The 24898-nt window shown below is 40.0% G+C and overlaps 1 protein-coding gene across 8 annotated transcripts in view; it reads left to right on the plus strand.

Annotated features, from left to right (window-relative positions):
- LTBP1 (latent transforming growth factor beta binding protein 1) overlaps window positions 1-24898 on the plus strand; it is a 389228-nt gene that overhangs the window by 279847 nt on the left and 84483 nt on the right. For all 8 annotated transcript variants that reach the window (XM_032410265.1, XM_032410266.1, XM_032410267.1 and 5 more), the window contains 4 exons: window positions 929-1048; window positions 12949-13071; window positions 17963-18085; window positions 20444-20566. In XM_032410265.1, the coding sequence (XP_032266156.1) occupies window positions 929-1048; window positions 12949-13071; window positions 17963-18085; window positions 20444-20566 (489 nt within the window). The remainder of the gene's footprint in view (window positions 1-928; window positions 1049-12948; window positions 13072-17962; window positions 18086-20443; window positions 20567-24898) is intronic.

Below are 24898 nucleotides of genomic sequence, written 5' to 3' on the forward strand. Positions count from 1 at the left end.
TTTTTTTTGTGCTATGGTGAGTCCTATATACATTTTAAATTAGAACACTTACACATTAAATCCACTCACATGAATTTGGAATCCAACTCCAGAAAAATGATCATTTCGAATGCAGCTGGTTCCCATGGTACCACCATTCATGTGAAACTCTTGAACCATTTCCTTTATCTTTCTTCTCCCCCATTCTGTTGTCCTACCATTCTTCAAAATGCCTAACGCATTGTAGTAGTTCCCTCTGCCATAGCCCCAGCCATATTGAAGGTGTTTTTTCCAATGCACATTGAAAAGAACAATGATGAATAACTTCAGTTAGCTATGAATGTGAGAAATAAGGTGTATTTTTGTGAGAAAGTATTACCCTATGATCATATCACCATGTTTTCTGGAAACTCTTCGAAGTATTTGATGAGTTCATTCTCTCCTAATGTGTTTTTTCCACCTCCAAGGAATTCCTATCCTATGAAAGGTTTTAAATTACTCAAACCCAGGGTATTCTTGGGCCCATGAAGCCAAAGCAAGGATTTCCCTAGAGCATCCATTGTCTGAAGAGAGAACCTTTGGCCAGGTGGATTTGTGGCTTCATCATTCCCATGCCTGTTTGTTATATTTCTGTCTGGCAAGCTGCACTGTTACCTTGTTTGATGTCCAGAAAGTGACCCCCAAGGAGCTGCCAGCTCCCAGGGTGGAGTTGGGCAATTAGGGCCAAGTTCTTCTTTTGATTTTGTGTAAATATTTTAATCCAGGTATACCTGGCCGTGCTTTATCACTGTGGTGTTTAAGTGTAGGCAGTGTTGGACTTACCTACTTAACATTTTCTCCATCAAAATGTAGATAGATCACATCTTTTCCCCCCCACTTCATCAGAAAAGTATGTTTTTGTTTCAGTATTCTGATAAAATGTTTGTGACCTGGTTTTTTGATTTTCTAGATATTGACGAATGCTTGACTGTAAGCACTTGTCCAGATGAGCAGTGTGTGAACTCTCCTGGGTCTTACCAGTGTGTTCCCTGCACAGAAGGGTTCCGAGGTTGGAATGGGCAGTGTCTTGGTAGGTACTAGAGTGTTCTTTTCATAGTTTTATTTGTTCTCTCTAGTCCATTTTCTCAGAGTGATGTAATGCCAAGTGAGCCCTCTTTCAAAATTAAAAAAACAAACTAAAACATGGAATATAATAAACTTGTGTCCTTCTGAGAAAACTTCTAAGAAAAGTTCTAAGTAACTTCTAACCGGGGAGAAATATAAGAAAGGAAGTTGGCATGAAGAATGTGAGATTTTACCTGGGAGAAATAATTCTGATGGAAGCAATTTGTCCTTGATGTGATGAATAACCAAGACCAAATAAAATAATAATCACCACAGGGTGGAGAGTGGTGGAGAACAAAAGGCTAAAAAAGAGAGAAAAGGCATAAGAAGAAGCAAGCTACCAGAGACTAGTAGAATTAGGAACATGTGAACACAAACGTGCAGCAGAAGTAGAAAGAGAAATCTTGATGGATTGCCATGCCTCTTACATTTATTCATTTAAGTATTTAATAAATATTTCATACTGACATCAGGCACTGAGGAAGAGAAGCAACAAAATTGCTTTGGTTCTAATTAGCTGTGCTCTAGTTAGCTTTCCCCCTTGATGGTTTTCCTCTCTGTCTCTGTGTGATCTTTTCCTTAGAAGCTGAACTCTTTTACACTCCATGCCAGACTCTGACAATGTGAGTTCAATTTCTCATTTATTCATACCTTCTTTCTTTTCATCCACAAATGCTGGAGAACTTACTGTAATATACCCAGAGTTGTGCTGAGTGCTAGGATACACTGAAGGACAAAAAAAAGTGCCTTCTTAAAAAAAAAAAAAAAAGTGCCTTCTTCATGGAACTATCTGGTGAGGAAGACTGATACCCAGACGTCTCATAAATAAATGCACAAACACAAATGAGACCGTGTTGGGAAGGGGGGTTCTGTGATGCTGTAAGAATGTGTCCCAGAACGAGTTGCCTCTGGGAAAGTTCCTGATTGAGGTTTAACTGGGGAAGGGGATGGGAGGGAGATGGTTTTGGACAGAGAAAAGAGCATATTCAGGGGACTCATGGGAAGGAGGAAGCAGTCATGTTCCAGAAGCTGGAAGGCTGGTGCTGCTGAAGGACAGAGAACAAGAGAAGATTTGCAGCAGGATGAGGGGGCAGACCATGCCAGACTCTCTCAGTCCTGTTTCAAATGTTCATCTTGAACACTACATCAAAAACTAATGATGTCCTACATGCTGGCTAACTGAACATAAAAAAAATAATAATAAAATGTTCATCTTTACGCCTACATCTCTGGGAAAGACAGTGTTGCAGAGCAGGTGGGCTAAGTAGCCTTGGCAGAAACAGTCCCAGTTGCAAAGTTTTGGATTCATCACCAGGTTGCAGAAGCTAAGCCTCTGTACGTGGTACAGGTGGCCCTCTGCCCTGAAGCTCATGCCCATTTCTAAGAGTGTCTATCCTTGGAATTGTGAGATGTTGATCTTTGGGAGAAGAGATTTTTGTTCATTAATGGCTTATTTATTATGCATTTGTTTATGTGATCAGTGCTGGTTAGTACATTTGGTTTTAATTTTCCCGTTTGGCACAAATTTCATAGTTGCCTATCAAGATTTCATTTGTGTTCTCATTTTCACATACTGCTACATATTATAATCCAAGAGGAGAGCCTGAATTTTACCTTAAATAACTAAAATCCATAATAGTCGTATAAACACAGCCCTGATTCATGAATTTACTAATGAAATATGACTGAGCAAATGGGCAAATGAGTGCTCTTCAATATAAATGCATTTATCTAGACTGGGCAATAAGAATAAATGAGTTATTATACCTAGATGTATGCAGTCAGTCTCAGCATGACCACTTTGCTCCAGTTCAGGGACAGAAACACTACCTCCGTTCAGAGTAACTTGACTTTGCCAACCAGCTGAGTAGGATCATAAGCAGAAATATTAGGTCACTGTGTAGTCCACCAGAGTCACACAGCTAGCCAATTGCTCCAAGCACCAGTTTTCATTTGTGCATTGCTAAGGTCACGCATTTCCTATGAAAAATACACCATGTACTCTTTCCTTCTGCCTTGGGTAAAATTTTAGGCTCTGTCATCTACAGGTGAAGCTTCTCTTCTGTGCTGTAATTTCGGTTCCACTCATTGTTCATACTGGACTTGCAGCTCCTCTAAAATTCTCAGGAGGACTTTTGCAGATTATACCAAAATGGATCCGTCTTAATTTTTGATGGTAGTAGAGCTTTTCACATGTTAAAAAGTTGAGCGTGACAAAAAGTAGATATTGCAACATGCTTTTCTGTTCTAATTGAACCAATGAATGAATTCGATTTTTCTGCTCAACTCTGACAATGCGAGGGAATACCCAGCCATATCACATACATTTTAGTTCTCACCTTTATCCTTCTGGTACTCCAAAGACACATTTTAGAAGGTGTAGTCATTACTTAAACTTACCATTGAGTTGAGCTCATCGACACCAACTTGATTATATATTTATTTGTTCAGTTTAACAGTTGAGTGCCTACCAAGAGCCAGGCATTTTTCAAGACCCAGGGGATTGAGAGTGAACAAAATAAATGCCGTCCCCTCATTGTGCTTGTACTCTAGAGCTCACATTGTGCTTGCAAATAAACAAAGCAGCAAGCAAAGTATATGGTATGTCAGATGTGTGTTGAGTGCCACAAAGAAAAAAAAGCAGCTTAAGGGAGACAGAGAGTGTCGGAGATTCTATGGGGGTCAGAGAAGGCATCAAATGATAAGTTATTTATATTGTGTTCCTTTCTATTTGTTTTTGTTTCTAATGGTTACTTGGGACTGGTTTGTGGCTTTTTAATATCCTTTTAGTCCAGATAATTTAGGGTACATTTATAAGACTTTTCCCCCCAATTTTAAATATATGAGAACATTAAAGACTTAAAATTTTCTCAAATCTCACCATCTGAAGAAAGGTCTTACACTTGGCATTTGTTAGTCATCTGTAGAGAAGATAATCCCTGCCTTACAGGGGATTCTGTTCCATAAGTCTTAGTGTCCTCCTTTTTCTACCACTCTGCTCTCACTGACTATTTTTAAAGGAAGGGGAGGAAATCGGAGGGGGAGATGAACCATGAGAGACTATGGGCTCTGAGAAACAAACTGAGGGTTCTAGAGAAGGGGGGTGGGGGGATGGGTTAGCCTGGTGATGGGTATTAAAGAGGGCACGTTCTGCATGGAGCACTGGGTGTTATACACAAACAATGAATCATGGAACACTACGTCAAAAATTAATGATGTAATGTATGGTGATATAACATAATTAAAAAAAAAACATATAAAAAATTATTATAATTAAAGTTGTACGGTGTTGTATGTAATTCTACTTTTGTGTGGCATAGTGCTTATGGTTTTTTCTAAAGTCCATCAATCCATATGTTGATTTGACTTTTTTTTTTTTTCTGTTAAATGGATTCATTAGGAATTGAGAATTGCTATTTGGACCCTTATGTTCTGCAGGGATTTGATGCCAATTACACTGTGCTTCTTTCACTGACCCAAAGGTGAACTTGATGAAATCGTTAATGGCCTCCTTGTATTCATGCCATGTAGGCTGAATCTCACTGATTGATGCTTCTCCTTGATTTATGAATTAGAACAGAAATTGTTTGGGGCAGAAACAGGTCAGATGTTAACAGGTGTTGTCTGGGAGACCATGCTCTTTCCTAGTGTTGAGTTCAGGGCATATGATCCTTCATTCTCAGTAGTTTATTGTCCACTTTCAAAATATCTGTCCCTTAATGCTTTTTGGCAACTCTTGTTGGCTCCTCTGTTAACGTAGCTTCTTCTTTCAAGTTGTGGATTTCAGTCCTCTCTTGAAAGCCACTTTCATCATTCAACATTGTATTCCTTGGACCTCACATTCAGCCTGGAGTTGCTGCCCGCTTGATCCTCGCCTCTAATGACTATTTCATCACCCTGGGTTCTGGCCAGTTCCAACTGGCTGCTTCAACCAGGACCTTTCTTGAGGGAAGCCAGCCTGTCAGGTACTCAATTAGCAGGTTTCTCTTCACTCAAGAACAGGCCTGATTTAAACCCTACTGGAGCCATCCTCTAAAGGAGATTCTCTAATATCTAATTGTTTAAAGGTACATTCAGTAACTCTGATATAAAGATCATATTTCCCTGAATTTAGACAGATTTGGGGTTATGTATGACCTCTATGAAGCTTGGTTTCAATATCTTTAAAATGGGGATTGAAATGCTGTCTTCATGGGATTTACTGTCAGAATTAAATAAGCAGTATAAAGCACCTAGTGAGGTATGTGACACAAGGTAGAACCCAATAAATGTTATAACCCTTCTTCCCCCAACTCTATTATCCTCCCCTTTACCTCCCTAATCCCGAAATGTTAGAAGTGCAGTAATAACTGGTACTTGTTTAAGTAAATTTTATGTCAAGTTTCTATGTATAACTGTCTTTGACTTTCTTTAATAAGTTCATTTCCTGTAGTTCTTAACTCTCCCTATCTGATAGGAGCTTTCTTTTATGAATCTAAGTAATCTTAGTCTTATAATTACCTTTCAACTTCTCAGCATTTTTGTTTAGCTGGGATCTATTTCTTAAAGAATCATATTGCTTGGGACGCCTGGGTGGCTCAGTCGTTAAGCGTCTGCCTTCGGCTCAGGTCATGATCCCAGGGTCCTGGGATCTAGCTCCATATCAGGCTTCCTGCTCAGTGGGAAGCCTGCTTCTCCCTCTCCCACTTCCCCTGCTTGTGTTCCCTCTCTCACTGTGTCCCTCTCTGTCAAATAAATAAATAAAATCTTTAAAAAAAAAAAAAGAATCATATTACTTTTCTGTAGGGTAATCGATCATCCCTAACAAATGTTTTACCTTCTGCAATACTGCCATCTCCATCCTTTTACTTCATTTTCTTGGCTCACCTTCATAAGACACAGTATCTATCACATGGTCGATGTAGGCAGCAATCCCTTGTTGAGTTTACTTTATTATCTTCCTTTATAATTGAGTCTGTGAAAGACCATGTGACCTGGGAAGACAAATTTCTGAGATTTTTATCATACTAATCCTTCTCTGTCAAACTGTAATTAAGTTAATCGTGACTTTGTGACTCCAATTTACGTTTTCTAAATGTAATGGGTCTTAGGCATTTGAAGAACTTAGTGTCATTTGATCCACTTGACAACTGGTTAGCCATAGTCTTAACCAAAACCAGGTGCACAGAACGTGCACGATAAACATGGAAAGCTCCTTGTTCTAGGTGTTCTTTGACCACTAGGATTTATTTTCAGATTTTTAAGAATCATTGTTAACCTTTATGGAATAGATGAATATTCATAGACTTATCTGAAATTGAAGACTTTGTTCTACATTTATTTGCATAAGATGGCAACAGAACTGAACATCTACCTTTTGCAGATATTATTAAATGTGCAAACACCAGCCTAATCCCTAAATCACTACAGCTAAAGAAGTCTTCTATTTAGTCATTATGTTATTATCAAATACCTAATTATGTACTTAATTCCAGAGAAGACTTGAAGTTATAAATAAGCAAAACAAAACAGAATAGAATGGTGGTTATCAGGAGCTGGGAACTAGGGGGATTGGGGAGGTGGTGTTTAAGGGTACGAACTTGCAACTGGCAGGTAGATAAGCCCTGGAGATCTGTTGCACAGATTAGTGATTATAGTCAACAGTGCTGTATTATAAACTTCAAAGCTACTAGGAGGCCAGATGATAATTATGTTCACAAAAAAAGGGAAATAATTATGTGACATAAGAGAGGCGTTAGCTAACTTTGTTAATCATTTTGCAATATATAAGCATACCAAATTATCACTGAAACTTACCCTATGTCATATGTCAATTATATCTCAATAAAAGCAAACAAAAAACTACTTTTGAAAGCAGGAAACATACCTGTGTGAGAAGACTAGTTACCATAATAACAAAAACTTCTTTTACGTTGCTACAAGGGGCGTTGACTTCATTATTTTATTTGATATCAGGGTAGTAGTAGTAGTAGTAGTAGAGATACAGAAATTGATTCCCAGATAGGTTAATGGGCTTGCTAATGTAGTAGAGATATAGAAATTGATTCCCAGATAGGTTAATGGGCTTGCTAATGGTCATAAGTAATAAATGACAGAGCTAGGACATGATCCCAGGTCGTTTATCTCCAAAACTAGTGTTCTCTTCTATACACTCCCTCTTCCTGTACACCCAAGACAATAAGAGAACAAAGCAATATGATTAAGATAATCAGGAAAGAAAAGTTCATAGAAAGAGAGATGATCGATATGGGTGGGAATCATCCCTTGCAAGCAGCAGTAAGAATGGCTGAGGGATTCTTCACTCGAAGATGGCAGTCTTCAGCATAGATAGCCCCAGTTGAGTTTTCCTGAAAGACTAAATATTCTTTTGGAAAGGGGAGGCAGGAAGCCAGTGATGTGGTAGGGTTAATGGACTGATTTTCTGAGATTATTCTTGGCTCTTTATCTGGGATGTACATAGCATTGGCTGTTCTCCAGTTTTGAAGAACAGTGATGAGTCTTTGAGGGATGCATAACATATTTTTATCGGCTGCACTGCTACTGCATATCTTAACTTGGTCAGACTTGACAGAGGGCACCTGAGATCCCGAGGATTTGCTGTACCGCAAGTGCGGGTTGTTCCATCCCGCTGGCCTAACCATGCTGGCTTTTCTGTCCAGTATGTTCTGCCATCATCTTTACTATAAAAGACTATGTGTACAGAATAGTCGAGGGATCACTGAAGTAATGTCATATTGGGGGTGGGGAGTAATCTGTATTTTCCTGTAGTCATTGTGACAGAGTAAGATGTTTACTTCACATATCAAATGGTGCTCACTCATTGAAGTCTGTGGTGCTCATTAAGGAATTAAATGAGACTCAATGGCCTCTGAAATATGACTGATGCGCAGTGTTGAGAGATTAATTTCCTTGAAAGTACAGGAAGTAAGGCAGGTAAACTGTTGCTCTGGAGCCAACTCTCACCAACCTCAAGGAGCTGATAGGTGAAGTGGAAGGAGGCATCATAGCCTTGAACTGACTTGTGTGAGGTCAGCCACTGAATACCCTCTGAACCATCAGAGAGGGGCTTCATGCTATCTTGTGTTTTCCCAGGACATTAGGAAGGGAAATTTCGAAAGGGTTCCTGACCCAGAGAAATTACATCCCAAGGCAATGAGAGAATTTGCAGGTGGATTTGCTGGCCAGCTGAAAGTCATCTTTGTAAAAATTGTGGAGAATGGAAAGTTGCCAGAGAGCTGGAAAGAGATTAATGTCCTCATTTCCCCCCAAAGAAAAAAGAAGCTGGAGTTCGGGAACTAATGACCATTGAGCTTCATGTTAATCTTGACAAAGAACTGTAGGCTGCAGGATTCAAATGATGAGGTGGAACGTTTTTTTGTGTTTTTTTTTTTTTTTAGAATTTATTTATTTATTTGAGAGAGAGAGGGAGAGGCAGAGGGAGCAAGAGAGGGTGTCTTACGCAGGGCTCAATCTCATGACCCTGAGATCAGGACCTGAGCCGAAACCAAGAGTCGGACACTTAACCAGCTGCGCCACCCAGGCACCCCAAGGTGAAACATTTTAAAAGAAAAAGATGATCATAAGAATCAGCCAGGGTTGGGGTGCCTGCATGGCTCAGTTGGTTAAGTGTCTGCCTTTGGCGCAGGTCATGATCCCAGGGTCCTGGGATTGAGCCCCACATCAGGCTCCCTGCTCAGCAGAGAGTCTGCTTCTCCCTCTGCCTGTCCCTCCCCCTGCTCATGCTTTCTCCCTCCCCCCCAAATAAATAAATAAAATCTTAAAAAAAAAAAAAAAAGAATCAGCCAGGGTTTACTAAGGACAAATCATGCCCACTGTTCTGACTGCCTCTTCTGACAGGCTTCTGAGAGGAGCAGATCATGAAATCCTATAGACATGGCATATCTGGTTTCCCACAGGCCTCTGTTAGAGTCTCTCGGGGTGCTGTAGATGACAATGATCAGTTTGGATTGGGTAATAGTATACTGGGGTGGATTCATAGACTTTTGAACGATCATATCCACAAAGTGCTGACCTCATAAACCCCTGGCAGTTTTCTTACTGTGGGAGGTTTAATTAATTCACTGGATAGCAAATGCCAAATTATGTCCCAAAAGCCCATTGGTATATTGTATTTTGGGAGTTTGGAACACATTTTTCTGTGGACACAGTGTTTTTCATGACGTTTCCCTTTTGAACTGATTATGTATATACATCACAAGAATTTGGGTAATCTGACTCTTGTACAAGACCATCACCCTAGAGTAAGATCGATTTGAGCTCCAATACAGAAAACCAAAGACTTAACCGTCTCCCTCTGCAGCAAGGGTAAGAGGCTATGGGTGTTGGATGGTGGGGTGGATAAGGACTACCTTGTTTCCCAGAACACTGATTCTCCCAAGGGTTTGAAGTAAGAACTGAGGGCAGGCTTTCTGTTGATAACACTCAGGGCCCCATAGGTTTGTATCTTTGACTTAATGGAAGAACGCTGGAAACCACTGAGGGTTTTTAAAGGAGCAATACCATTGATTGTGTTTGTATTTCAGATGACTCTGGCTACCAGCTGGATAGTGGATTAGAGAGGGCGAGACTTGAAGTAGGGAAACAAACTATGGCGGTAACCCATGTGAGACAGAATGGTGGTAGTAAGAATGAAATGAAGCAGGTGTATTTGAGAGATATTGGGAAGATAGAATTGATTTGACTGTTTTAAATCGAATGTGGGGAAAGAGGGAGAATAAGAAATCTAGAAAGGATGACTCCCAGTTTCTGACGTGGGCATCTGAGTGGATAGTGGTATCATATATTGACCTGGAATAAAAGAAACCCAGGGAGAAAGATCAGTTTGGACTGTGAAGACTCAGAGGTGCCTATGGGACATCAAGGGGAAATGTCCAGTATGCTGACCAACTAGGTTGTGTGGGTCTGCAGTTTAAGAGATAGGTCTGGGTGAAAGATAAAACACTGAGTTTATTTCACTCCTTTTACATCCGTCAAGTGAGGTCCCACTCCAGGCACCTTCCTACTATATATTCTGTTTTTTTTTTAAATGGAGGTATGATACTCTATAGCATTATATTAATTTCAGGTTTAGAACATAATCATTTGATATTTGTATACATTACAAAATGATGACAGTAAGTCGGGTGAAAGTCTATCACCATAGTTACAGAATTAAAAAATTTTTTTTTCTTATGATGAGGACTTTTAAGATCAACTCTCTTAGCAGCTCTTAAATAGGCACTGTGGTACTGTTAATTCAAGTGTAAGTATCAAGTATTTTTTTAAAGAATTTATTTGAGAATGAGAGAGTGTGTTTGCAAGTGAGTGGAGGAGCAGAGGGAGAGGGACAAGCAGACTCCACGCTGACTGAAGAGCCCAATGTGGGGCTTGATCTCACGACCCTGAGATTATGACCTGAGCCAAAATCAAGAGTTGGACACTTAACCGACTGAGCCACCCAGGCGCCTTAGTATCAAGTATTTTGAAAGTATTTCGTGAACGATCATCTGTACTGTCTGTTAATTTGCTTTAACTAGAGAAGATATGGTCTTAGAAATTGATTTTGTTGTTATATCCTGTAGCCCTATAAATCACATTTCCTGGTGCATACATAATTAAAGAGAACAATCCATACCTTTTTCAACTTTTTTAACATTTTTGAGACCGATCCAGATACCAGACGTGACATTTTAATGTTGCTGTCTGGAATTTACATGCCTAGTGTCTAGGCTCATTCTATCCCATTATTTATTTTGGCTCCAGCGTTTAGCTTCTTCTTTCAAGTTGTTTGCATTTGGTGTTTATAAAAGTGCACTCCCACAACCAAAGAAAGGATGGACAATGAGTCAGTCTGGAAGTGCTCTTTTTGTTATCATAGAGTAGGGTCCAGTTCACCATAACTGATTTTGTGAAAGCGAGGTAGAGCACTCAGACAATGCCAGTTGGTTGGCTGTTTTCAGTTTGCTGTGTGTGTGCATGCATGCTCACACACCATAGCCTCATTTTGGTACTACTCTATTTCTAGATATCATTTTAAGAAAACTAGAGTACAGGGGCGCCTGGGTAGCTCAGATGGGTAAGTGTCTGCCTTCGGCTCAGGTCATGATCTCAGGTCCTGGGATCGAACCCCACATCAGGCTCCCAGCTCAGCGGGAAGCCTGCTTCTCCCTCTCCCTCTGCCTCTCCCCCTGCTCATTCTCTCTTTCTCTGTATCTGCCTCAAATGAATAAATAAAATCTAAAAAAAAAAAAGAGAGAGAGAGAAAACTAGAATACAGGTTTAAGGAAATGTCATGCAAATGAATGCAGTCCAAACTCTGGAATGCTGAATTAGAACTAGATCTCTGATGTTCATGTGTTCGTGACTCTCTGCCTGTTAACATTAGGAGGGTGGCAAGCTTTATTGCTTTCATGGCGAGCATTGCAAAATGAAATGGATGTAGTCAAGAGCATTTTCCTCCGTATTGTTGGTCTGCCTTATGATTAAGATGCCTGGATTGAGTTACAGACTGCTGTAAAATTAAGCCTACATCATGATGCTGTGTGTAGTTTCAGCACTTAGTGGTTTAAATTTTTCCTCTTACGGTGTTGGTTGTTCATGCTACACAGTCTTCTCAACTACAACATACAATGGACTTAACAAAAGCATTTAGGTGGGGCACAGAACTCAAGTTTTTCTTTGTGAATTAACATCTTTTTTCAAAAAGATGTATTTATTTTAGAGAGAGGGAGAGAGTGAGCAGGGGCGGGGCAGAGGAAGAGGAAGGAATCTCAAGCAGGCTCCCCACTGGAGCTCAACGGGGGGCTCGATCTCACAACCCTGAGATCATGACCTAAGCCGAAATCACTCAAGAGTCGGACACTTGACGAACTGAGCCACCCAGGTGCCCCTGAATTAACAATATTCTAGTAAGAACATAATGAAAGCTGAATGAAATCAGTGAACACATTGATGATTTTCTATATAAATGCTGTGTTAGCAAATAATAAAAACAAACATTCCTAATTCTCTCTTCAGCGGTTTCTATCACTACACTTAACTTGTGTTAATAGAAACAGGTCAAAAGGATGGGCTTTGGAGTTAAGCTGACTGGATGCCCCTATGAGCCACCAGTTTCTCAAATCATGTGGCCTTGGGCAATCTGCTGGAACTTCTTTGAATCCTGGTTCCTTTGTCTATAAAATGGTTGGCTTCTATGGCTCCTGTTAGGATTAAATAAGCTCATATACATGGACAGCCTTTCCTGTTTCCATGCAGTAAGGGCTTGGTGAAGATGAGCAATTATTTTATCTATCTCTACAGTCTGTCCCCTACCTTCAAACTGCCCACTAAGCTTGTTTGTCCCCTAGATTGGTTTTTATAATACCGATTCAATGCTGTCTTTGAACATTTTATCAGAGTTTTTTTTTATCTTTCTGCTAAGACCTCTTGTGGTTTCTTCAGGTCCCGAGTCCTGTCTTTGGCTTTCTCGAACCCTCCCTTCCTGCTGAATTCATCAGTTCCATAGCTAGACCTCAGTACGTCTTTGATTCTTTGGAATACTTCATTGTGCAGGGGATGCTACTCCTAAACTGCTGTCTCTTCTGCCCTCCCCTCTACGACGAGCTTTCCATGGAATTGATTCACAGAGCATGCTTGGTTCCTTTTTTGAGTTTGCATAAAGTAAATCAAGACATAGAACTATGATACATGCAGCTCACACCAGAGCTCCTGTTCCTCCTTTGGGCTAATTTGAAAGCTTATCTTAAAGAATCTGTCCCTGTTTGAGGATGCGCTCTTTCTATTTTTAGCCAAATTCAACTTTATTCGTGTTTTCTTTTTTTCTCTCTTTGTGGGTTTTTTCCCCCTTCTGCAACATTCTTCAAGATGTGGATGAATGCCTGGAACCACAGGTCTGCACAAACGGTACTTGCTCCAACCTTGAAGGCTCCTACATGTGTTCATGCCACAAGGGTTATACCCCGACGCCAGACCACAAGCGCTGCAAAGGTAAATGCTGTGATCAGATTTCTGTTTTTTATTTGAACTGCATTTGAGAATATGTTAGAGTAATTAGCTTAGAAAAGGGAACCAAAAAATAAAAAGAGAGAGAGAACCATGCTACCTGTCATTTATTTTGACTGAGCTACTTGGAGCACATTTTTGTTGGCGCCTTTGAAAGTCACTCCTCATTGTGGTTACATACAGACCATATCTATTTACATAAAGGAAAACAGCATATTTTTAGAGAGCATCTATAAACCACAGACCTAATTATTTCATTTCTTCTCATTATAAAAACAATACACACAGTTCCACAACTCTGTGACTATACTAAAAAACATTGAATTGTACACTTTAGATGAATTATGTGGTGGTAAATTATATCTCAATAAAATTGCTATTAAAAAACATTCATCCTAGGGGCGCCTTGGGTGGCTCAGTCTGTTAAGCCTCTGCCCTCGGTTCAGGTCATGATCTCAGGGTCCTGGGATCGAGCCCCACATTGGGCTCCCTGCTTAGCAGGAGCCTGCTTCTCCATTGCCCCCCCACCATGCTCTCTCTCACTCCCTCCCTTTCTCTCTCTCAAATAAATAAATTAAAAAGATCTTTTTAAAAAAACATTCATTTTAGAAAATCTAGCAAACACAGAAAATAAGCAAAACAAAAATAACAATTTCTCAATCTCATTCATCAGTAGTCCTATCTCATGGATATTTTCGATCAGTAAGATAATATATGTATGATTTTGTATCTTGCTTTTTGTCGTTTAATAGTATATCATAAGCATTTTACACATCATTAAAAACTCTTTTCAAATATTATTTTTGAAAGCTGCTTAAGAGTCAGTGTATTACTATTTCAGCATTTTCTTGCTGTTCATGTGTTGAACAATTACATTTTTTTTTAAAACTTCTCATCATTATGTTAAAAAACAGCAAATCTAACAAGTTTTTTTTTTTTTTAATAAAACTTGGTCTGAATTTTAGGATTATTTCCTTATTTATAAAAGTGGAATAATTGGGTAAAATGTTTTTAATGTCTTTTATTATTATTTTTTAAAGATTTTATTTATTTAATTGACAGAGAGAGAGATAGCAAGAGCAGGAACACAAGCGGGGGGGTGGGAGAGGGAGAAGCAGGCTTTCCGCCAAGCAGGGAGCCTGATGTGGGTGGGGCTCGATCCCAGGACCTTGGGATCATGACCTGAGCCGAAGGCAGACGCTTAACGACTGAGCCACCCAGGCATCCCAATGTCTTTTATTATTTTGACTGAACACTAATTTCTAATTTTTAAAATGTGTTTCTTTTAATTCTAAAAGATTATTAGTTATGCTTGTATCTGTTAATTCTCTGGACACTTGTAATTATTACAACATTTATTTCATATGTTTGTTAAACATTTGTATTTTTTTGTGTAAATTTATGTTATATCTGTTCCCATTTATCAGGTTTTTTAATCCATCTATATGAACACTTTATAATACATGTGTAAACCATTATATACATGTGTCTGTGCATTACAAATATATTTTTTGGGGGTATTATTGTTGTAATTTGTCCAAGGTTTCTCTAATTTTTCTTGGCATAATGCTTTTTTTTAAGTTTAAATTTATTCTCTGGTCAAATCTGTGGATGGCTTCCTTTCTGCTCCTAGTTCTTTAAACCTAAAAGCATGCTCTTTGCAGGGGAGGAAGAGAGGAAGTAAGTGAATTTTTCTTCTTTCTGAAGTATCTCAAAGTGAAGGATGTAGGGTGGAGGTTAATTTCTCACCATGGTAGGCAAGTAGTAAACAGATATCTTACTGTCTTGTGAGAATTATAGCATCTCCCACTGGCAGTAGCACATTCACCGACCTCCACATTGGGGGCCCAACTCCTTGTGTACGGTGGAACACTGGCCACTCCCAGCGGAGCAGGTCAGGTGGGCGCAACTCCCTGCCCTCCGGGTCCTTTTCCTGCCAGCCCACATCTGCAGCCTTCCTACCAAGTTCTTCTAGTGGTTCGCCGTGCAACCTTGGATAAATAAACTCAGATTTCCAGTCTCATACCATCTCTAAAATTGGGGGATTAGACTCTCTAGAGGGATAATGCTCTGAGGAAGCACATGTTGGGTGAATGACTTTTAACCACTTTTTCACTCTTTCTTACTCAGCCATCCCAGCTGAGCCTGCTCCTCTCTAAGAAGGCTTCCCAGCCTGCCCAAATTCACACCATCATTTGATGCCAGCCCTAGGAACACTGTGTCCCCTCTATGTGATGCTCAGCTGTGGAAGCTTCTCTTCATCCTTCCCTTTCTTTTGGGTGTATCCTGGAACCCACGTGTTCCAGGCACTGTGTTCAAATGCAGATGCTACTGAGAGGTTTTAATCTCTCAAAGGACTTTTATTGGTTGGAAAAGATAGAAACCTACTACAGATCATTGTAGATAATAAAGTACCAAGTGATGAAGGTTAACAGTATCAGCAATGTCACAGGGATGTCATACACCCCTGACCTTATGTGGGGGCCAGAGCGTTTCACCTTTGTATTTATTCCTTCCAAAAACCCATAACCCCAACCTCTAATCATGAGAAAAACATCAGACAAATCCAGATTGACGACATTCTACAGGAGTCTGGCCCATACTCTCAAGACTGTTAAAGTTGTGAAGAATAAGGAAAGATGGGGGAGACAGGACCCCTAAATACAGTGTGGTACCCTGGATTGGGTCCTGGAACAGAGAGAGTGCATGAATCAAAAAAACTGGTGAAACCCAAATGAAGTCTGGAGTTTAGTTTAAAAAGGAGGAGTGCAGTATATCAGAACCTAGTTTGGACACTCAGAAGTGTGAGCTTGGGTAAGTTTTCTTCCTTCACTAAGCCTTACTTGCTCATCTGCAGAAAGGCAACAGTAATGGTACCTACTCAGGTGGATGTGAGGATTGTGTAAAAAAATACAGAAACAGAGGTAATGTGTGGAGAATGAGATAACACAGGGACAGAGTCTGACACGTAGTTGATGTTGTTATTCACCAGATCATAGGCATGTACAAAGTTCTGTTAAAGCTAATCCTGCTTGCGTGCTGCTGGGAAACCTTTCCGAGGTACTGCTGTTCGACCTTGGTCCTAAAATTTTGAATATGGAAGGGAGAAAACCTTAGGAGGCAGAGAAAGCTGCACATGTCAAAGGTTAGAGGTGGGAAAGGGCTGTTACCGCCTCTTGCCAGTGAACCTTGCCCCCTACTCTGGTTTTCCTGGTCTCTGCATTGCAGTGTGGGATGGGGTCAGGCAAGATCCCCATCCGCTGCTTTAGAAACCTACATATACACTGATTATTTTCCTTACTCCCCAATCAAAGCCCACCCTTTTTACGATAATAATTTATATAACATCCTTTTTCTGTAATTATTTCATAATCTTTCCCAAACCACGTCAGCTCACCGATGTCAAATTCTTCCCAGATCTTAAATCTGTCCCTTTTCCAATATTCCAGCAACTGCCAAATTTCACCTTAGTGCTAAATATTGACTTGGGGTTTTCACCTCACTAAATGTACTGACAACTTTTTTTCATGTTGTGAATGTGCTGTCTCATGTATTAATTCAGTACTTGTTTCTTTATTTCTTTTTTGTGTCTGTGTTTTTGTATCTCTTTGTACATTTTAGCATTATACGTCCTAAATTTATAAATACCTGGAGATAGTCTCTATTTTAACTCTGAGCTGGATTTGTCACAGTGATATGTATGAAAGTCCCCTAAATCCTTTTCAGGGAAAACGCTGTTTTCTATTTATCTCTTGGCACAAAAGAGAGAAGACATTTGTCCTGCATGCCTGTTTTATTAGAAAGCATTCTTTTGTCGTAGGAATTTTGTCCCTCGTCAGAAAAGAAAAAGGCTTTTTTTTTTTTAATCTGTGGAATTACACTGCCTCTGTCCCTGTGGTCATTTTAAAGACCCCAAGATCACCTTATTCAAGATAACTGGGTTGCCTCAAGTTGTTCCAAGTGTGTGTGTCATTACTTATAATGAATTACTTCTGACAGTATTCCCGACGTAAATGAGTAACTTATGTAAGATGTCTGGCATACCCTGACAGTACTTGGAATGGAGGGTATATTCTCGCTGCAGACATCTTCACATGGGAATGCTTAATTTGTCATCTTCTTTGAGAAAGTCAAAAAGAGTCCAAGGCACTAAAAATGTTGTCAGACATTACGTGAGATCCAACGAGCTCCACACGCTCTTGTTGGTCTTAAGTTCTTGAACTGACGTCTCAAGTACTTACTAGAATGTGCTGAAAGAAAATGTGGCATAGGCTGTTCTTTGCTGTCGACCACTCCTAAAGCTAATAGACTTAGAGCATTTGGAAAGGTACAACATCGTTCTGAAAGCGACATTCAGCTCACTGATTTAATTTCTCTATTGGCAGTCAATAGTAGGCAGGCAGGACTTGCTGTGGTGTTGATCCGTTTTATTTACAAATAAGTGAAACAAAAGTTTCTAGTAAACCAAATTAATTTCTCTAAAAAGTTAATTAAAAAATGGATTCATGAGCTGCAATTACATTAATAGTTTATGTGAGCTATTTCAGGAAACATGAGATAATGTGACACCTTGCTTACATCAGGATACAGTTCAAAAGATTAATGCCACATGAGAGGCTAAGAAATATGGCTTTGCTCAGGAAATGGGTAGTTATTGGTCATACTTGAGGGGAAGGACTGTGCCCCAAATGGAGTTCTCCTGGCAAAACCTTTCAGATGCATTTTAAATAATAAGATATTCTCAGAAGAAAATAATAGTTAGACATTGATCTTTAGGACCTGATTTCGTAGCTTGATTTATAGGCTCAAAGTTTAGGTAACGGTATGTTCTAGTTACAGGCCTAATTTAAAATAATTGTCACTCTTTTATTTACAGATATTGATGAGTGTCAGCAAGGGAATCTGTGCATGAATGGGCAGTGCAGAAACACGGAGGGCTCCTTCAGGTGTACCTGTGGGCAGGGGTACCAGCTATCAGCGGCGAAAGACCAGTGTGAAGGTAGGAGCGTGGCTATGTGAACTACTGTGGTTTTCATTTAAGGCCCCTGGCCTGAGAAACGGTACTCAGTAAAGGGAGTGTCTTTCAGAAGCTAACTGGATGGTTGCATGAGAGTGCCAAAAAGCAAGGGACCTCAGCTTAAGTCAGAAAAATCAGTAACACAGGATGGAAAAGTGTTAAATTTGAAAAAGAAGGTATTCGTGATCAGTGGCTGAGCATTCATCTTAGGAAGAAAAAGCATTGCTCTCTGTGTAATTCCTTGCTGCAGAAAATCAGTTCTATTTAATTCATTTGAAAATTTTACCTACTCAGATTTCAGCAATTGGAAGGTTATTATATCAGCCCAAGACTGAAAGAAACAGCATCCCCCTTATATCACAGATCAAGTTTGTGAAATATGTCCTGTTTCTACAGGTGATAGTATTTTGGATCTCGCTGAGGTTGACCTCAGACTTAAAAAATATATTTCATCGAATCTTTCACAGAATTACTTCACTTCTCAATAAGTATATGCTTCCTGAGCTTGATATGATGGTATCACTGGTGGACAAGCACAAGAGTCTAGAGTTCTTGAAAAGAAAGGTCATTTAAGTGCCATTTAAGAACAGAATATACAGTCTACAGGACCAATAAGGAAACAAATCATGTCCATGGCTGTATGTAAACTTTGACTATTTAATGAGTGCAAATGTCTTCTGAGATGCTATTATAAATGATGGTACCACAACGAGATCAACCAGTATCATCACGACCTTCCTCAGTTTCCCCTTTCTTGAACAAGGAAAGACATTACAATTCCTAATCTAGGAGTTGAGAGCACACACAAGCATACTCATGCACACAGATAAATTAAGTAATTCGTTCTAGATTCTACAAGTCCCTCTCAAAGTTTTTTACTTTATTCTGTGACTCCTGACCCTAATTAGCTAAGCATTTATCAAATGCCCACCGTGCATTGAGAACTACAAATGAATGTATAATAAGGGAAGAGGTCAGTCTACAGATAATATAATAAGGCTTTCTTTTGAAGAGCCTGTGATGTCACTACCAAAAATAAGATACAAGCAAAACCACCCATCAAATTATCAATAGGGGCAAACCAATTTAGGTGCCAAATGCCATGATAATCAACATGATGCTGTAACAGAGCGAGGGAGAGCAGAGTTGTGCGGGGTCCCTATGGAAACTGATGTTTAGGGCGCCTGGGTGGCTCAGTTGTTAAGCGTCTGCCTTCGGCTCAGGTCATGATCCCAGGGTCCTGGGATCGAGCCCCGCATCGGGCTCCCTGCTCCGCGGGAAGCCTGCTTCTCCCTCTCCCACTCCCCCTGCTTGTATTCCCTCTCTCGCTGTGTCTCTCTCTGTCAAATAAATAAATAAAATCTTTAAAAAAAAAAAAAAAAAGAAACTGATGTTTGTGTTGGCTCTTCTAGAATCCCATTGCCAGAAGTAGGTAAATGTACTCAGATGTGAAGAATAAAGCCTGTCAACAAACAACATGAATTAATGCCTACTCACTGTGAAACACTAGATCATTTAAGTCATAAAGGATGTGGTAGACATAGTCCTGCCCTCAGGAAACTTAAAATCTAATGGTAAAAGTAAAATAATTGAATACATGCCATATATCATGTGCCTTCTGATGTGTGGATATGACACGTGTGTGTGCTGAGCCTGAGCTCAGGGTTGGGTTACAAAAAAAATCATCTCTAAGCTGAGGATATGTGGGTTAAGAAAAGAGATTCAGTGGCAATGCAAAGATCAAATTGGCTGAGAGGAGGGAAGGGCCATTAGATTTGGCCAGAAAATCACTGAGAGAGAAAAAAAAATGGAAGCCTAATTGCCAAGGGGCTGAAGGGTGTATCTGTGAAAAAGAAATGAAGATGTTTATGCCATGACACTTTTACAAACTTCTCTTGTAAAGGGCCAGATAGTACATGAATTTTTGGTGCTATTTTCCAATAAAATTTTGATTACAGTAGTAGAGCTATAGTTTGCTGACCTCTTCTTCAGACTGTTACAGGCCTAAGTGCTTTTAAGCTCAGTGTTCTATTTGAACGTATAAAAGAGATTTGAGAAGCTAAATTGAGGCTTACAGATGACAGCAAAGTATTTGCCACTCATCAGTGAACATTGGGATTAATATGTACAGATTCTTAGCTTACTGGTTAAGATTTTAAGTTCATCTGGATTTTCCCTCCTGGGGGATTCATGACCTTTTACTAGAGATCAGTTTAATTCATATAACAAAGAGTCTAAATTAATTATAACCTAGATAATTTATAGACTTCTTTACATGCATGATTAAAAATATTTTTAAAGTACCACTTATACAGTGTTTTTTTACTCTCTTGCCCATAGATATTGATGAATGTCAGCACCATCATCTCTGCAGTAATGGACAGTGCAGGAACACAGAGGGCTCTTTCCTCTGTGTTTGTGACCGAGGTTACAGAGCATCCGCCCTTGGGGACCACTGTGAAGGTGAGAATTGCTCCTGACTGCAGAATCGCAGAAAAATGTGGGCATCATCCTGGGTTTTGTACTTGAGTCCAACCTTTTGACCTCACAGTCAGGACATTAGGTTCCTGCAAAATCATTTTCCCCATGGTCACACAAATAATGAAAAGAAGCCAGTAGAATCCAGGTTTTCCTTGCACTGCTCAGAGCCGTGGTTTAGAAGAATGTTGCCAGCTAAATGAGTAAAGAGTCCATTTCACTTTTCTCAGCTTTAGATGGTTTATCCTGGGTATATAGTTCTGAACAGTAATACCTTATTTATGCAGGACCAGCATGCAAATAAGTAAACACAAGTGAATTTTCCAGATAGCTGGGAAGTTTTTAAGAGCTAAACTTTAGGACGCCTGGGTGGCTCAGTCGTTAAGCGTCTGCCTTCAGCTCAGGTCATGATCCCAGGGTCCTGGGATCGAGTTCTGCATCAGGCTCCCTGCTCCGCGGGGAGCCTGCTTCTCCCTCTGCCGCTCCCTCTGCTTGTGCTCTCTCTCTCTCTCTGACAAATAAAATCTTAAAAAAAGAAAAAAACTAAACTTTAATTCAATTTTGAGTTTTTTGCATAAGTATTTCTAAAAGATACCCTAGGTGTAGAGCATGGTATAATTGTAACCACCCCACCACGTGCTGTGCCTCAGAGCCTGTGGGGTGGTCGGCTGGTCTTTCACCAGCCTGTCACATGTGAACTCTCTGTGCTCATTGTCTACCCAACTCACCGTTTTTTCCCAGTTCATCCTCTGATGTCCCGCATGTAGAACCTGTCAGTTGTGAGACCAGAAATATGAAGAGTTAGAGTCTGTGAGTGAGGGGTTAAACCCCACCTTGGAGAGAAACACATGAGCTTTTTAGGGAGTGGTTTTGTGGCACAAATGTGATACACAGTGAAAAATGGCCATGATACTTTCTCCCTTGTCAGTCCCTCTTGGTTGGGAAAGATCCATTATACTTCATAGCATCCTAGTTTACTGACCAGAGAACTTGGCACAACCAGAGACAAACTTTCCAGAGGGCAGTTGGGACAGTTTCAGAGGCCTTAAAATGTATGTTATTGCTGAATAAGTAAATCATCTAGGATTTGATCCTAAGGTAATAATAGTCTTCAAAGGGCTAATGACTCTATTGAAAAGTTGTAATCAACATACCTATTGAAAAATAGGCAAACAAGTGATGATCTAAATAATGAAATTTGATTGAAAAATTGTGTATTGGGGGCACCTGGGTGGCTCAGTTGGTTAAGCGACTGCCTTCGGCTCAGGTCATGATCCTGGAGTCCCGGGATCGAGTCCCGCATCGGGCTCCCTGCTTGGCAGGGAGTCTGCTTCTCCCTCTGACCCTCCTCCCTCTTATGCTTTCTCTATCTCATTCTCTCTCTCTCTCAAATAAATAAATAAAATCTTTAAAAAAAAAAAAAAGAAAAGAAAAATTGTGTATTGGGAACTCTGTAACATAGGGATAACTGTTAATGATTCAACATAGTGTCTTTCTAAGGTGGGAGAGGCAGGCATGCAGCTGGGGACTAGCCATGGAAGAACCTCTTCCAGAATAAATAGGTGACGGGGCACATGCTAAGGCCCTGAAAACCTAAACTGACCACCAGCATCTCTTCTGTCCTAACCCCTGACCGACCCAGAGGGCAACCAAGGCTATTGATTGGTCCTCAGTAGAAGGCGCATTCCTGTATTTTGGCTGTTTTAATGTGTTGCCCATCTCATCAGAAGTCCAGGATTTTTTATTCTATCAACATCAACCGCATGAAAAGCCAAACAAAAACTTTTTAGCCAATTTGCTCATCATTGTTAACATAGATATTCAATAAGAAGGCTTCTTTTGGAGTATATAATTGGTCCTTTGTCTCTTAAAGTCAGGGCTAATTTCCCTGGTGTTCTAAGTTATAAATAGAATTGGAGTCCATTCAACTAATTCAGTGCTGTCTTTGAAACTATAATAGCACTTCAGCCTGCTAATTCCCAACTAGTAGTGTTTCCGACCCTCCCCAGTGGTATTTAGCTGTAATTAACTGAGCTGTTGCTGTTCACATGCCTCTCACAGCTGTGGGAGGAAGAACCATCTTTCTTGTTGGCTTTTATATTTACATGTGTGACTTTCCTCTAATAATTCTGCCAAAGGCCTTGTTTTCTTGAAGTGTTATCCTACAGTCCTTCTGGAAGTCAGAATCAGAGTCAGAATCACAAGTATTGTGCTAATGTCTATGTGTTACTTGCGCCAACATGCTCAGTAGCCATTCAGCCTGTGAAGGGTGGCCTCCATTGTTCTGGTTATTAGAGGTCTTGGCCTCTCAGCCTTCAAAGGCCCTGCTTCTGACTTGTTCCCTTTCTAGATACAATCTCTATTTCCGTGCACGCCTTAGCCCCTTCCCCAACCCATCACTATGATTGCTCCATGCTAGTCCCTTGCAAAGCCTGCAAAAGAAGATTTATGATTTACTCTGCCTTTCTGTGGCCCCTCTCTCTTGGTCGTTTCTTTGTGGACCAAATCAAAAAAGGTGAGAAAAGAAGTGCTTGTATTTGTTTCCTTGTGACATTTCTTTCCAAGTCAAAATCATTCATTCTTTTCATGTATGCATTCATTACACAAATATTTGCATGCCAAGGATGTACCAGGTATTGTTAGGTATAGGATATATAGTAATAAACCAAACAGACAAAAATTCTTTCCTTTGTGGAGCTAACATTCTAGGGAGGGAGATATGCATGATAAATAAGTAAAATATATAGTTTGTTAAGTGGCAATAAATGCTATGGAGAAAAATAAAAGGGGGTATATGGGAAGTGTGGAAGGGGGGAGGGGGCTGATCTGAAAGGCAGATGGACCTGTGTGTGTGGAATTCAGTCCTGGGCTGTGAGTCATTAACATATAGATAGTGTTTAAGCTGTGAAATTAGAAGACATCACCAAGGGAGTAAGGATAGTTAGAAGAGAAAAGGGGTCGAAGATGGAGTCCTGGCCCCCCACTTATAAGTGAGGAGGAGGATAGGAACAAGCAAAGGGGATTGAGACCGAGTGGCAAGAGAGGAAGGATGAAAATCAAAATCCAAGAGAAGAAAACATTTCAGGGAGGAGGGAGTCATGAACTGTTGTCAAACAGTGCTGCTAAGCAAGATGAGGGCCAGAATTGACCATGGGATTAAACAGGTGGGGATCTCTGGTGACTTTGACCAGTGCATTCTCTAGTGAAGGTGTGATCAAGATTGACATCATTTCCTTAAAGCCTGTTGCCCAAATCTTAGAAGGGCTCTATCTTTCACACCACCCTAGGCAGTGGTGCAGGACCATCCCATGTGTTGGGCTCTCTCTTAATGTTCAGCCTGCTTTTTCTTTTCTCTTCTCTTCTCTTCTTTTTCTTCTTCTTTTTTTTGCTTTTGAAGATAGAGGTCTTTCAAAAAAATTTAGACTAAATCAGGCTCTAATGTAATGCAATTTTCAAATCTATGCAATCATTTATAAACACTTAGAATAAGTGTTTCTTTTCCTCACATAGGTTCTCTTAGATTTTGAAAAATGCATGAAAATCAAATGATTTTAAAGTAGTATGAACAAAGCTGATGTGCTTCCATTATGCTAAGGCAAACATCTAGGTAATGCAGTGTGTTTCTCTTGTGGATGAAATTCATGTTCTCAGGGCTCTCCTTCATCTTTTTTGAATTGAGATTTTTCACATGACGCTAATGATCCAATATGTCTTTCCTTGGTTATCTTAGTTTCCAACAGAACAAGGAAAGGTAAATCTAAAAACCGACTGCCTACGTAACACCCATGAGAATAGCTGTGGAGCTGTTAGAATAAGTATGGAAAGTTGGAGCTCTCATGCCAGCCTGTGGGAATGTAAAATGGTGCAGCCACTTTAGGGGACCGTTTTATCACAATTTAAACCTACTTTGTGACTCAGCCACTCCACCCCTAGGAATTTACTCAAGGAAAATGAAAGCCTGTGATTACACAAAGACTAACACATGAATGTTTATTAAAACTTTATTCATAATAGCCAAACTGTGAACAGTCCAGGCACTCATCAAAGGTGAATGGGTCAACAAATTGAGGCACATTCTTATGGTAGAATACTACTCGGCAATAAGGAGGAGAGAGCTGTTGGTACACACAATAACTTAGATCAGTCTCAAAAACACTGTGCTGATCAGAAGCCAAACGGAAAAGGGGCACAAGGAAACCTTTAGGGTGATGGAAATGCCTACATCTTTTTTTTTAATGGTTGGTCTAGTATATTCACTTAATACATGTTTTATGGTAGAGATTCATACCCAGTAGATGCGTTTATCCCCATTTGGCA

Source organism: Phoca vitulina, unplaced genomic scaffold (genome assembly GCF_004348235.1).
Source record: "Phoca vitulina isolate PV1807 unplaced genomic scaffold, GSC_HSeal_1.0 scaffold12, whole genome shotgun sequence".
NCBI classification, from domain to species: domain Eukaryota; kingdom Metazoa; phylum Chordata; class Mammalia; order Carnivora; family Phocidae; genus Phoca; species Phoca vitulina.